This window comes from Psittacula echo, assembly GCF_963264785.1.
Source record: "Psittacula echo genome assembly, chromosome: 3".
In the NCBI taxonomy this organism is placed as follows: Eukaryota; Metazoa; Chordata; class Aves; order Psittaciformes; family Psittacidae; genus Psittacula; species Psittacula echo.
This window is the reverse complement of record NC_137736.1, coordinates 37,739,801-37,754,758: the sequence shown is the minus strand read 5'-3', so window position 1 is coordinate 37,754,758 and position 14,958 is coordinate 37,739,801. Positions and strand designations below refer to the sequence as shown.

The 14,958-nt window shown below is 36.0% G+C and overlaps 1 protein-coding gene across 3 annotated transcripts in view; it reads left to right on the top strand.

Annotated features, from left to right (window-relative positions):
- USP9X (ubiquitin specific peptidase 9 X-linked) overlaps window positions 1-14,958 on the top strand; it is a 105,771-nt gene that overhangs the window by 37,556 nt on the left and 53,257 nt on the right. For all 3 annotated transcript variants that reach the window (XM_080612037.1, XM_080612036.1, XM_080612038.1), the window contains 5 exons: window positions 1,528-1,680; window positions 5,541-5,645; window positions 7,135-7,341; window positions 8,273-8,409; window positions 13,564-13,697. In XM_080612037.1, coding sequence (XP_080468163.1) covers window positions 1,528-1,680; window positions 5,541-5,645; window positions 7,135-7,341; window positions 8,273-8,409; window positions 13,564-13,697 — 736 coding nt within the window. The remainder of the gene's footprint in view (window positions 1-1,527; window positions 1,681-5,540; window positions 5,646-7,134; window positions 7,342-8,272; window positions 8,410-13,563; window positions 13,698-14,958) is intronic.

The following is a 14,958-nucleotide window of genomic DNA, read 5'->3' as shown; positions in this document are numbered from 1 at the left end:
CTACTCTGTTCTTGTGAGTCCCCTGCTTCTGTAGTACTTCATACAGTTCTTGTTTCCTCAACATAAGGAGAACGTGGAGCTGTTAGAGTAAGTCCAGAGGATAAGGGGGCTGAAGCACCTCCCATATGAACACACTTTCTCAGCACCTCCCACATGAAGACAGGCTGAGAAAGTTGGGGCTCTTCAGCCTGGAGAAGAGAAGGCTGCGTGGAGACCTCATAGCAGCCTTGCAGTATCTAAAGGGGGCCTATAAGGATGCTGGAGAGGGGCTGTTCATCAGGGACTGCAGTGATAGGACAAGGAGTAATGGGTTTAAACTTAAACAGGGGAAGTCTAGGTTATGTCTAAGGAGGAAGTTCTTTACTGTAAGGGTGGTGAGACACTGGAAGAAGTTGCCTAGGGGAGTGGTAAATGCCCCATCTCTGGCAGTGTTCAAGACCAGGTTGGACAGGGCCTTGAGCAGCCTGGTCTAGTGTGAGGTGTCTTTGCCCATGGCAGAGGTGTTGCAACTTGATGATCTTAAGGTACTTTCCAACCCTCACCATTCTGTGATACTGTTACATGCTTGAGTGCGTATGTAGGGAACTATTAAAAGGAGCATTTATCTTTGTGACTGGCTACCTGATGTAAGGTTTATAATCTCCAAAAGGATCGCTGACAAAATAGAGTAGCTGCAGTTTGCCTTTTTAAAGAATAGGAGGAAATAGGTCTCTTTTTTACATATTCCCTGTAGTTTGGCATCTCAGACATCTCTGTTTTTAAATGAAAACTTCTAGATTTAAGTACTCCATGAGACTAGCTGTAATATTTTAAGTCTGTAATCAAGAACCCTGTTAGAAAGTATGATACTGTGCACATTCGTTTTTCACAGGTCAAAGCACACACTGCTTTGCTTTGGTCGAAAGAAGAAAATACAGTACACTAATTGACTGTGTCTATGACACCACTGAAAAAATTGCATCTAGTTAATTATGGCTTGAATATGTGCCTCTAATTAGTTGGAAGAATTTTTAAAAAAAACTAAGCGGCAGTACTTGAATAAGCTAACCTTTTTGTATTTCAGTCCTTGCTTATGCCCTTTTTATGTGATATGTTGTAGGCGTACCAGTAAAGCTGAAAGTGACTTCAACAATTTCGGTTTGATACTTAATGATTGTGAACTGGAAGAGAAAATTTTTTTTATTCTTTGAATAGAAGAGTTAAATGTTCTTTCCACTGGCTTTTTAAGTTTGAAGTTGCTTGAACGTTTTTATGCTTTCAGTTCATGATTTTCATATGCCTGAAAAAATACTTCCCATTAAGATATCACAATGACTAGCATATTGGATTATTTGAAGTGTTAGGTTTTTTCTAAGGTGAAATATAAATGAGATAAATACTTTCCTCTTACGCTGCATCTTCCTCACTTCTCTCAATTACAATATTGCATATAAAATCTGTAACAGGTTGACATTTTGCTTTTTAGCTTAAATAGCAATGATAGCACTTCAGTAATTTGAGATGGCACTACTTTCTTTTTATATTCAGGAATGGATCCAGCAGAATAATATTTTATCAATTGTGTTGAGAGATAGTCTTCATCAGCCCCAATATGTAGAGAAGTTAGAGAAAATCCTCCGTTTTGTCATCAAAGAGAAAGCCCTCACTTTGCAGGATCTTGACAACATTTGGGCTGCACAGGTAAAGGATTCAACTGCTTCTCTGCTGCTGTACAGGAGGGATCTTGTTGTATGTTATGTATTGAGAAGATGACTTGTCCTTTTGCTTGGTGTTAGATAAAACTAAAGAAAAACTTGAAATCTAATGATGTTCTTTTTGGGGATCCTGGATCTCCAAATTGTCTTCTCAGATGCCTCTAGTGGAGACGGGGTCAACTACACGTGTGTGTAAAGTCTAAAGGAACAGTTCAGAACATGGTGCAAAGATTATCCATTTTAAGTACTAGGGAGCCCTCAATGTTGAACAAAGTCTGGATTATGAAAGAATATGGTACATGATGAGTTAATGTGTCAGAATGCATTAGAAATATGTATTGCTAATCTCAGAGTTCACCACAGTTGTAGACATTTTTCCTGGGCAGAGCTCTGTTAATAAGGCTAACAATAATGACTGTTCTAGAAGTTGTTTAACAGCCAATTCTTTCCTTAGTGTTGTAATGATTTTTTTTTTTTTTTTTAATTATACATTTTGCAATACTGGCTTGTTTACTTAAATGGTTGGTGAAGCTGGACTTCCTAGCTGTGGGCTGCATGAGTTTAGCACACATATTGGGCAGCTGAAGAAACAAAATCAGTATTAATTAATGAGTAGACAGAAAATAAAAGGTCATTTTAGGGTAGAAACAAGCATGAGAACATGTATCTTTGTTCATCAGTAATAGATAGTGAAAGTCTAATTTAACTGTAAAGGTAAGTCCTCAGGCCAGTCTTTCAAGTGTGGGAAGACTAAATGTGGTTTCCAAAGTAAGCTATGTACTGGTTTTGGTAGGGATAGAGTTAAATTTCTTTATAGTAGCTTATATAGTTCTGTGTAGGTAAGGCAGAAGATTTACCTGTAAACTCTCTATCTCAACCCATGAGTTTTCTCGTTTGTACCATTCTGATTTACTCTTTCATCCCACTTTTGAGTTAGTGAGTGAGTAGCTCTGTGCCGCTTAATTGCCAGCTGGGGTTATACTATGACAGGGGCTAATATAGGATTTGGGTAGTATTATATCCCTACCTTACGTGTGTTCATGCTGTTCTGAAGCTTGGCTTAAGTGGACTTACCCAGGGGTTCTTATTTTCAAGTATGCTGTTTTCAGGTTGCATTTAAACCAGTTGAGACTACAGGTGATGTAGTGGAAGGTTGACTTGAGATCTCCAATATTTCAACTCGCATTATAATCTCTAGACTTCAATTCTGGCAGGATAGTAACTGCACAGGCTGAAACTCAAGAAAGACTTTATTTTCTCATTACCTGTATGTCCTGTTTAGAAAGTTACATGTAACAGCAATGCACAGACTACTTGAATTAAGATCTGTGATCATGTTGTTATTTTTCAGCTTGTGGTCTGTAAACCTTTCCAAACTGTAAGAAGTCTGTGCAGATAAAGACTTCGAGAAGTTAGTTTGCTGTTAGTAGGCTTGTATTACTGTATTAATATTAGAGCCTCCCCTTCTGTAAGGAAGGGGCTTGGGAGTGGGGTGGAAATCTTGAAATGTGGAAAAAAAGTCTTCCAAGCAATTATATTACTCCTAGTGCCTGGAACCGGAACACGTGGATAAACTACTTTAGGCCAAACCTTTTACCCTTCCAAGAAAAGTGTTCAAAGTGGTACAACCTTTAAAGATAGCGATAGCCTACCCAACAGTTGCAATCAAAAATTGAGGAATAAGTCTCCCATGGGCTCAGATACCCAGCTTACTCTGCTCCCTTCTCATGCTTTCAGTTAGGTAGTTGCCACACTGCACCTGCTGTAGTTTTACCCTGTATTTTTTTTCATTTTTTGCGTGAAAGTTGAATTCATAAAGTCTTAAGATGTTTTCACTGTGGCTTTGGCCAGCCTGAAAACAGCATGCCTGAAAATAGGGACACCTGGGCAAACTGTTGAAATTAAAGTAGACTAAAAGATAAGAATACGAAAATCTGCTAATACAGAGTGATTTTTACCAACTTTGGTACTCCCTGTGTTTAGTAGTTTTTAGAAGTTCTCATTAAATGGCTGCTTCTAAGAGCAGCTGGAGCATGAAGTTCAGTAGTGAAGAGTTGATTTACTGTGTGGCTTTATATAACAGGCAGGCTATTTTAGCTCTGGCTCCATGCAGCAATGGTGTGGTTTTGCTTTCAAGCCAGAGCTGTTATGTTGCTGCCTGGGTTTAGAGGGTGAGCATGAACAAATTTACGGTTGACAGTATAAAGTGCCTTGAGAATCTCAGTATACAGCTACAATAAAAATAAGTAGTTTATGAAAAGTAATATAATCATACTGCTTTTGCCTTTAGAAGGCAACGTATATTTTAAGTTTTTACATGTCTTAGGCAGTGTTCACAATGTAGAAGTATATTTGATTGAGAGAATAATGTTGGAAGTCTCCAAAGACAAAAATTAAGTTGCAACCTGTTGAAGTTGCAGGGAAAGATCCAACTGGACAAGAAATAAAATTGCAGAGATTAGTGTTGTAGTCTTATTACTTATATTCTGGAGTGTTTAACTAGAACTTCAGGCCCTTCTGTGTTTCTGCACAGCAAGATGACAGTTCACACATGAGGTTTCCTTGCCTCCCCCTACTGTCTTGTGCTGTTATATGCCTTTTTATTACTCTTCTTACGCCACCCCACCAGCAGCTCTGCATGCTTCTTTCATTTGTTGTACTGCAGATGCTCTTTCTTGCCTTGTATGCTCAGTTTTTCTTGCTATCCAGGAAATGGTCTGGTCAGAGGAAAAAATTATGTTATGTTTTGCAAAATCAAGTGAAGTAAGTGGTTTAGTAATTCCCCCTCTCATAATCTGACACATAATATGAAAATGAATGTAACTGCTGAAATTCTTCTTAAAGAAGGATTTATGGCACAGTATAAAGAATTTACAGCACAGCATGTAACAAAGCTATTAGTCTCTTTTTTTGTTTTTTTACGTGAACTACTGATGCAGGCTTTTAGGAGGAAATTAATTTCAAAACTGCTCATGCATGTATTTTTAATACTGTATGAGATTACAGCAGAGTTTATTTTCTATGTATTTGTTTTGCCTTTTCTATTCTACACTTACAGGGAACTTTCTTTACAGCAAATCAGCTATTGATTCACATAGACCAAAATTGTTGGTTTCAAGTGCAGATTTTTAAATGCATTTTCCAGCCTGGACATGTAGGAAGGAAGTTTTCTTCTCACCTGTAGTTAAAATAGAGCTCGCTGGTATTTTCTTGCTGTCTTTTTCCTTAAATGTCAAAATTGTGATATACACCAGACTCTCTTAGAACTGTGGCTAGTATATGACTCAAGAGCTTGCCATTAGTTGTTTGATTGTTAGAATTCATAAGTTTATAAGCTATTGGACTTTAAAATGTTGTCTGCCAATAAGTTGTAATAGAAAGCTTTAGTTTCCCATGAATCGACTTGCATGAAGGAAGTACTTCAACCTAATAAACTATGTGGAAGTACTAAAAATTGTTTTGCAGCTTAAGACACCCCAATGAAATTCCTTGAGGAGGTAGATTTTGAGGTTTTTCTTAAAAAAGACAAAACAAGCAAAACCACAGAACTGCAACAACATTAGATTAAAATTCTTATTTGCAATTTAAAATAAACTTTTAGACTTTATTGTCTATTGTCACAGCTTGATTTTGTTTAAAGAACAAAAACTTAAAGCATACAAGAGGAATCTAAATGTTGTGACTTCCCAGTGAAATACTCAGTTTGCCATGCTGTTCCCACAGCATCAGCTTTTCTTGCTGGCCACCTCAAACAGTCTTCTTTTAAAAATTATGCAGGATGTCTTGCTGCTTAACTCAATATGGATTGCTACAAATGTTGGTGGATTCTTTTTGTCTTTTTGACAGGCAGGAAAACATGAAGCCATTGTAAAAAATGTACATGATCTCCTTGCAAAATTAGCTTGGGATTTCTCTCCTGAACAGCTTGATCACCTGTTTGACTGTTTTAAGGTAACTATGCATGTTTTGACTGTATTCAGGAAATGGGATTGTGAAGTTGGATACAATTTGTGACTCTACCAAACATCTACTTTCCACTTATTTTAGATATGGGTAGTTTCCTTGTGTTCTTAATGTGTAGCAACTGTCTGTAATATTTAATATTAGAAATGCTAGATTGTGCTATTCTTTAATGAGCATACATTGAGAGATTTTCTTATTCCTGTCTAAAGCAAAGACTAGTTAGTATTGCCAGCTTAATCACCAGCTTTGTTTTCTGGTTTAGCAACTTTTGGGTAACACATGTCTGTGAAGGCCCCTAGTATTAAAGTGACACTTAGCAATCCTAGGGATATTTAATTTTTCAAATAAAATAAGTAATTTATCCTATACTTTTTTGCATTTCAAGTTATTAAGCATTGGTGATTTAGTGAATAATGTTTTCCTTCTGGCATTAAAGTAGGTTTCAAGTTTATCAGGCATTGCTACTTTGGATCTTTAAATAGAGGAGATCAAGGACTTCCGTTACCCTCTCCCCAAACTTCCTTTTTATTGTGTAATAATTTTTCTCCAGTTAACATGGATACAAAATGAAACAGTCTCAGGAAGATAGAGTGTTTATAAACACCTAATGATTTGATTGAAATCACAAAACAACTTGTTTCTGGAAGTTTGTTATTCACTGGCTTTTTATGTATGTTAACATTAACATTTATAGCTGCCAGTAGTGGTGCGATCAAGCTTATTTTATTGTTTCACCTTTAGCAGATAAGCTGCTGTACTAGAAATTGCAAACCGGCTTTGTAGACTCTTGCTTTCTGGTTTTGGATGAATATATTATAGTCGTGTTTTGGCTTACATGCAATTCATGCTCTGATTAATGCGAGTCCTCTAGTTTGGTGAATGTCTAATGTTCTGTAATCCAGATACTGAACTAAATGCTCAGAAGTTCTGTGTGTAAACTGTCATGAGTTGTGTCTGACCTTATGAGATGGTTATGAAGTAATGTTAATTCAAAACTTAGAAAAAGGTTAACATTGCAGAGGACATTTGTTTCAGTCAGTTTCAGAGGCACAGGTGATACTGAAGTTTTACTCGTTTAGTGATTGTAAGTTATTTGTCTAAGTGTAAGCACAGGTGTTTTGACAAAGCTTTTCCAAGAAACAGCTGAGCCCACTCTTACTTTGTTGACAAACTAGTCATCAGGAGTAATGTTAACTTTTACAAGCACATCTGTGATCTTTATTTAAAGATCCTTTTTTTTTTTTTTTTTTGTGTAAAAAAGTTGAATACACTTTACTTGTAAACACTAAAAGAGCCACTCAGTTGTGTCTGACTTAAGTATTGATCTAATGTACTACTTATTTTTAATCAAATTGAGGTAAACATTCTTTACATAGTTGTATCACTTTATTGTTGCTTCATTTGTTAATGGTGCAGGTTATGTGTGGAATTAAAAAAAAAAAGACTGACTTTCATATCAAATAAAATATTTTCTCAGGCAAGTTGGACAAATGCAAGCAAGAAACAGCGTGAGAAGCTTCTTGAGTTAATTCGTCGTCTTGCAGAGGATGACAAGGATGGTGTGATGGCACACAAAGTGCTGAACCTTTTGTGGAATTTGGCTCATAGTGATGATGTGCCAGTTGATATCATGGACCAGGCTCTTAGCGCCCATATTAAAATCTTAGATTACAGCTGTTCACAGGTGAGTAATCTGGTATGTTCTGCTGTGAAATCAGTCACTGTTTGTTACACCCCCCATAAAATTTTGAATGGATTTGGTAATTTAACAGAAGTGTTCCTTATAGATTTGTATTATTCTACCAACATTCTGGTACTAAAATGTTATGGGATATATTTTGAATAACACAGTTTGCGCTTTTATTGGAGAGTAATACATCAGTTTTCCTGTCTTCTTGCAATTGGTGACATACTGTTATGACCACGTTGAAGGAACTGGAAAAGAACCCTACCAAAGTAAATAGAAAGGAAAAGCATCGTCTCCCTTCTGTCTGAGTTTTTTCTGAACTCGGTTATGCTGATTTGTTTGGGTAGGGTTTTTATTTTCAATAAGTCTTTATATTTCTTGTGTAATACTAGAAAGGACCTAGCAAAGGAGAGTGAAAACTATTACATGCTCTTGTTCCCCACCCGAACTTCTGTAGAAGTCTGCCAGAATAATAATTCGTTGTTGTTCAGAATAGTCCATTATGTGTCTTGGTAGCCACTGTCAGGTTTTGTTTCTTAGTTGTTAAGAAACAGTTTCTCTTTTCTTTCCCCCCGCCCCCAAAATATAAATTTTATAGCAGTTTACTCTGAGTACCGTTGAGTAGAATTAAATAAAAGAGGGGGAAGTGGATTATTTAAACACTGATGATTCTGTCTAATTACAGGTTTTCTTAAATAAGTACTGAAGGCTTGAGTGCTTGAACGCAGAGAGTTTGTAACACAGTGATAGCTTCTGCCGACATGTAGTGCTGCTCAGATATGTTTCTTATGCTTGTATATTTCAGAACTCAGTTGATCTAGTATTTGTGTGGCTTTGTATGTTCTGTTCTGTCTTTGAACTAAAGTAAGGGAATAATGATAGTTTCTGCAATATACTTGATTCTGATTACAAATGGTTGTTCTTTAAGGATCGAGATACACAAAAAATCCAGTGGATAGATCGTTTTATAGAAGAGCTTCGCACAAATGACAAATGGGTCATTCCTGCACTGAAACAAATTAGAGAAATCTGTAGTTTATTTGGTGAAGCACCACAAAACTTGAGGTAAGAATAAAATGCAAATAAAATTTTGTCTGTTAAAAGTTGAATGTGTTGGAATGAGGCAAATTTTAAAATCTTTTTTACATGAGACAGTGAAGGTTTAAGTGAAGTCATAACCTGTATTTAAAGATGTTATTGAATTTAATGTAAATAGACACTAAAAATTCAGACACCCAGGATCAGTAAGAGAACTGAACAGTAAAAATGAACTGTTTCCTCAGTTCATGCTTTTATTCATTTTTAGAACAGTAGTCCAATTTGTGAACAAATCCAGGTTTTTTTTTCTATTACCCATGGACTTACCTGCCTAACAATGGAATTGGCTTATGAAGTATAAATACATCTTATGTGCATATATGTATGTAGACACACACATACACACAAACATACCCACCCATCCCTATACTTTGATGATAAATTTATATGTATCATCCAGCTTATATACTTGAAATCAAAGGTGACTTCTTTTTTTGTCTGGGGGAAAAATACTGATTCTCTCCTGAATGAATGAGATTAGGAATGTGTTGGGTGTGTTTTTCTGGGTTTATTGGGGCTTGTTTTGTTTGTTTGTTTTTAAAAGTAAGGAAAAAAAAAAAAGAAAAGCCATTGTCTGTTTGGGTTTGTTAAAATATATGTGCTTGTTTTCATTATTTTAAATGTTGTCTCACAACAGAAATAGGAGATTCTGTGCCCCAACAGTTACTATATCAGCGTCAGAATTTTTATAAATGCTAAAAAAATGTTGTTTACTTATCAGTGTTGCATAACTGGTTTATTTCTTGTAAGAAGGTAAACTAGTCAGATCAATGTTGCTAGTACAGTCTGCTTACAGGGAGGATCAAGGCAGGAAAAGATGGGCAAAATAAGCCTTTAGTTTACTTAACGCTATGTTCTTAATGATAAAGAGCGGTTTTAAGGAGCAGTGATAATATTGCATTTCCTGGCTTTTGGAGGTTGCTTTATTAATTTAGTTTGCAACATCTTTTTCATGTTTCATGATATTTTAATCCTTTATAGGTTCACATTAATTATTGTTTGAGGCTTTTCCAGTAGGATCACAAAAGTACTTGCTTTTTAGCAGATGAGTCTCTCTTGTGTGTATTGGAATCTGTAACCTTTTACATGCTACAAGCTCTAGGTGATTGTAGCTACCTGGTTATTCGTGGTACTTGTTAAGTTGAATGCTTCTTAGAACAATGCCTTAACAAAAGGCTTTGCTTTAAGTAATTATTGAAGTAGAGCTCATTCAGGGCACTTTATTATTTTTCTGCTCTGAGTTAATCTTGGGAGGAACCTAACTACTTCTGATTATGGAAATACAGGTTCCCAGTATGGTATATATACAGTACAAGATGGCTTGAATATATCTTTTTGTCAGATCATTTCTTCCATTGCTCACATTTCAAGGAAGTCCGCATTGCAGTGTTTGATAATACCTCTTTTTTTTATGCAGAATTTTAAAACACATATGGCAGGAAAGTAAACAGTGATTTAAAGGTTTTATTCAAGGGTCTTATAAAGACCTCTTCCTGTGGTCTTTGTTAGCAAGATATTGTTGACGGAGTTATTTTAGTCAGGTAGCCAGGTTTCCCAGTCAACTGGTAAGTGAAAACATCATTTTGAAGTAAAAAGTGACGTTTTCTTACAAACTTGATGCAGCTTGGAAATTGTAACGCATCCATCTAGCACCTGTTCCTGTCAGCTTACTTATCTGACTTAAATTTTAATCTCTAACATCCTTCTAGAATTCAGATTGAAAATAGATCAAACCAGATGTTTTCGACAACTGCCTCAAAACATTTCACAGAGCTTTCTGTGTGCAGCATTAATCCTATAATCTGTATATGACTTTTGGGGTGATTCAGTTGATTGTCACTGGCAATTAAAAGTTCAGAACAACTAAGGTGGCTTATTCTTGGCAAAAATAAGTATAAATTATCTTCTGCCATTGGCAGAATTCTTTTGAGGAGGAAGAGGATTTAATTGTTGCTGGTTATTCATGCAGTTGAGCAAAGTGATAAAGAGGTTGTACAATTGCTTTGGTAAAACATAACTCCCTGACCACAAAGACATGCAGCATATTTCAGGAAGTTTAACTTAACCACAATTACAACAGCATAAAAAAATAGTTCTTCTTTGAGTGCAAGGACACTTGTAGGGAATAGTCAACTTTATTACTCAACATACTGACCCTTAATGTACAGATAATTAATCATCTTAATTTTCTCTGTGTCAGCTGGTGGAGGTAGAGCCTCCTTTATGCTAATTTCAAGCACTTAGTTTGACCTGTATCTACTCAAGCAGTATAAGATTGGTCTTCTAAATTACTTGCCAAGAATTAACTGAGCATTGAGAGGACCTTCTGTAAGTGTTCAGGGGTTTCATTAGTGCTTTAAAGCAGCAGTGATGCTAGCTTCATGTCACTTTTTAGCCCAAATAGTAGAATTTGCTGGGTTTGCTCACTTGCTATTTGGATCTTTAAGGTCTGCTTTCATGGTATATAACATTTGTTCATGTAGTAGAACTCCTGACTTCAAAAGTTGAGTTATATGTGCAGTACTGTGTTGAGCAAATTGTTTGTGCAGACATAATTATTTTAAAATTCATGTAAATGAAGTAGTTTGGAATTTTGCCTTTGTCACTTTGCCTGTTTTTTCCTAGCAAGTAAGCATGCATTCTAACTATGAAGTGTCTTTTTTAGTATTTCCAAAGTACTTTGTCATCCATCTCAAAACACATTTTTTTCTTATACTTTGGCTTTTGATACCCATTTAGTAGAAGCATGGTAAAAAAATGAGTTTTGCTGTTAACTTCAATTTTTCATGTTCCTCAGTTCCTACTAAAGCAATACGTTCCAGTGGCAACATCATCATATAGCTTAACTTCAGATCCTTAACGAATAATTCTTTAGTTGAGTATGGAGTTTGCTTTAATTCTATAAAGCATGCTAGAAAGTATTGTCAGACAGGCTTTTTTTTTGTGCTTAAAGACAATCGTCTTGCCTTTGATCTCGTCCTAGCAAATGATCAAAATAACGTCTGAAATTTTGCTCAGAAATACTGTGTAACAACTCACAGCTGATAACTCCAGTAGTTACAGTTATTCGGCTTTTAGAAGTAGTTGCTAACCAAGATAAATCCATGTCCAGATTTACTGTTTGTGTGCGTTGTTGAGAAAGAAGTAAAAAATGTCTAGCACAGAAGATTTTAGTTTTCTGCCAATAAAGCTTTTTGCTATGCTTTGTAAGACTGATACAAATGTATAATATTATGTCTGTATAAACACACATTCCAATAACTTGATTTTGCAAAATATCCTGTCTTGCTTCTGTTGGTTCCTTTAGTTGTTCTGTCATTTATATTTCTTGAATAGTCAGTGTTCTTATTTATTATGTTCTGTAAATGCATCTCTCTATCTAGAGATAGCCATTAAAAGAGACACATCCAGTCTTTTGCTGGTTTTGTTGCTGGTTTTTGCTGAGCAAGGACGGTTGGCAGAGATGGAATAAAATGTAGTTAGAAAGTTTCTCAAAGCAAAACCGAAGGATGTTCTTTCTGAAGTCCTGTATATTTTCTTCCTTCATGCTTCTATCCATTTTGTTTTCTTCCCAACAAATGTCTGGGTCTCTCTTTTTTTTTTTTTTTTTAAACACAGTTTGTGTTTTAAGTGCCTCTTTTAAGCTGTTTTGGAAAGCTCTGCATGTCATGAAATTTAATCTTTTGAACACCTCTGTGCTTAGCAGGCCAAATTCTGTTGGTTGCAGATTAGAAAATCATTAGCAGAGTGTTGGTGGCTTCTCTCTTTTAAGCCCAAATTGACAGTGCTTTTTGGCCCAGTGAATTGGTTTATCTGTTCCTGTTACACCTGCAGTGAAATGTGGTTATCAGCTGCAGCAAGATCGTTATCAGCTGATGCTGCAGCTGGGATTTCTTGCCTTCCCTACTGTTCTCAAAATGTGTGGAGATGCTGTAGAGTTCTCTAGGTCCTGTAGTACAGAGACCCTGTTTCCTAAGAAGGGTGAGAATTTCTACCTGTAATCCATTCAGCTAAGTGTGGAGTCTGCTTTCTTAAGTGTTGAAGCAAAGGAGAACAGTTCTGAAATCCCATCTGTATTTCTTCAGGGCAGGCTACAGGATCATCTGAGTGGCAAACAAGGAGGAATGCTGCTCTTCCCTCTTTCTTCTGCCCGCCCCCCCCTCCCCTTTCTTTTTCCTTTGTTAACTGGGTAGAACAGTGCAAATTTGCATTGTTTATGCAGCTGGGATCAGTGCTCTGATCTACATAAGTTGAAACATTTTGAGACTGTTGTGCAGATGTAATTAGTAGAATTTGATAGTGTTCATGGCATGTGGGTTTTGGACCAAAGCACTGTATTTTCTTGTGGAGTTTACTTCTGTAATCTAAATATATGTAGTATTGTTTAAGAGCAGCGTTTTTTGTCAGATCTTGCTTAATAGGCTAAAATTATGATTGATTTTGGAATAATTATTTTCTTGAACTTTTGTATTTTTTCTTAGGCTGTATGCTCTGCATAACGGTGGTGGAGGTTTTTTTTATGTTAGTAACAACATTTTTTCATATAGATATTATTTAAAAAAAACCCCAAACCTAATGCAGAGCTGTGCAGTTTTTTTTAAGTATTGAGAGAAATGTCGTGATTATTAGCTAGTATTCTTTCACTATAGTTTTAAGACCACAGGCTTTTGATTTGAAAATTGACCTAGTTTTATTTAGTGTTTTCGTATTAAATTTAGAAAACAAAATCAGGTGATGTGGAAGAAACTGTGATTGTGCATAGTGTAGATATACTACAGTTTATGTTCTCTATTATCAAGTTGGTGGGTCAGTATTTCTATTCCTGTCTTGTTGCAGATAATTCTCCCTCCAGCATACTGAGCTACTCAGATTGCTTTGATATTTTTCATCCATACTGTAACTGTATAATCCTCATAAATTAACTACTTTGAATAACTGGTAAGAACTGTTGATGTGCCAGAATTAAAAAAAATAAATATTGTAAGAGACTTAATGTGCTTTCTGTTAGAGATCTAGGAAAATTTGGAACTTGTATCAAAGATGAGTTTCTTAAACTGATTTCTGAACTATTAGGTGCAAGACTCCTCAACATATCTTATAATATTTGTATTATAATTTCAGTCAAACCCAGCGAAGTCCCCACGTGTTTTACCGACATGACTTAATCAATCAACTTCAGCACAATCACGCCCTAGTTACATTGGTTGCAGAAAATCTCTCTGCCTATATGGAAAGCATGAGGCAGTATGCTAAAGGTAAGTTTCCAAATAAGAATTGCCTCATAAATAGATTGTATGGAAACTTCAGATGAAAACTGAGTTAAAAGCAAATTCTGATAATGAAATAACTTTTGTTTGTCAAGTTTATTTGTGTTTAAGAGCAGAATATGTGGAAGTGGAAGCTCTTGTTTATCTGTGGATTGGTAAACATCATCTTGCCCTACTGAGGCTAGGGTCACTATTTTTGCGGGAAGTTCTAATGATCATCTTGGATTTTGTCAGACTTCCAATTTTGAACTTTTGTAGGCTCATTTGAGAAGTTTTTTAATCACCTCAATTTGAAGTCAGTGTTTGGAATTTGTCAGGGAGAAGAACTTTAAATCACAGGGATACCGTTTCCTTTTGCCATGCAACTCCCATTTCTGTTCAGTTGCTTTCTCACTGCATTTATTATCAGCAACACTCTTGCAGCACATCATGTTAGTATATATGTATTTCAAGCTAAACTCAACCCTTCACTGATGAGTTTATACTCTTCCTCTGGATTAGCTTTCTAGCTACTGAGGTAAGAGTAGGGAAGTGAAGGAGAATGGTCATCCAGGAAACTTCTTATGTTGGACCTCAGTACTTTATATACTGAATTAAGCCAACAGAAGTGAGATGAGGAGATTCACACACACACACACCACAATGCTGCTCTGGCATTTTAACATCCTGCCAGCTTCCCAGTTACATCTCAAATATGACACAGTATGTTATGCAGGAATTCAGTGTAGATTGTTCAGAGGACAAGATACTTGCACATTGTAAAGCACATGTGCATGTCTTGCAATGCTTGTGTAAGTTGCCTAGACACCTTAAATTTTGGAATTCATTTAATTTTGGAGTATTTGATAACAGACATCCAAAATACATCCTTGAAGACTTGTTTGAATAGTGGTGCTGTATGAACATGATAGCTTAAGCTAAAACTGCATGCTGCGGCTATATTTCTCTATTCAGGAATACATGAGGGGGGGTTACCTTAAGTTCCTTAATTAATCACAGCATTGCACTAATTAATGTTAAAATAATACTAAACGCTTTGTTCTGTTCTGAAGCCATACAGTCTTAGGCTTAATCTTGTCCAGAAAGGTAGAATAAACCAAGTATGGTTTCTTATAACTTCTGTATGCTGTTGGAGTGCTCTCTAACTTTGCAAAAGCGATGCAGAAATGCTCTTTCATGTGTAACAAAGTTTGCATCTTAACTAAATGAGTAGGTTAGAATCCATGATTCTTCTTTCTTTTGGACTTTG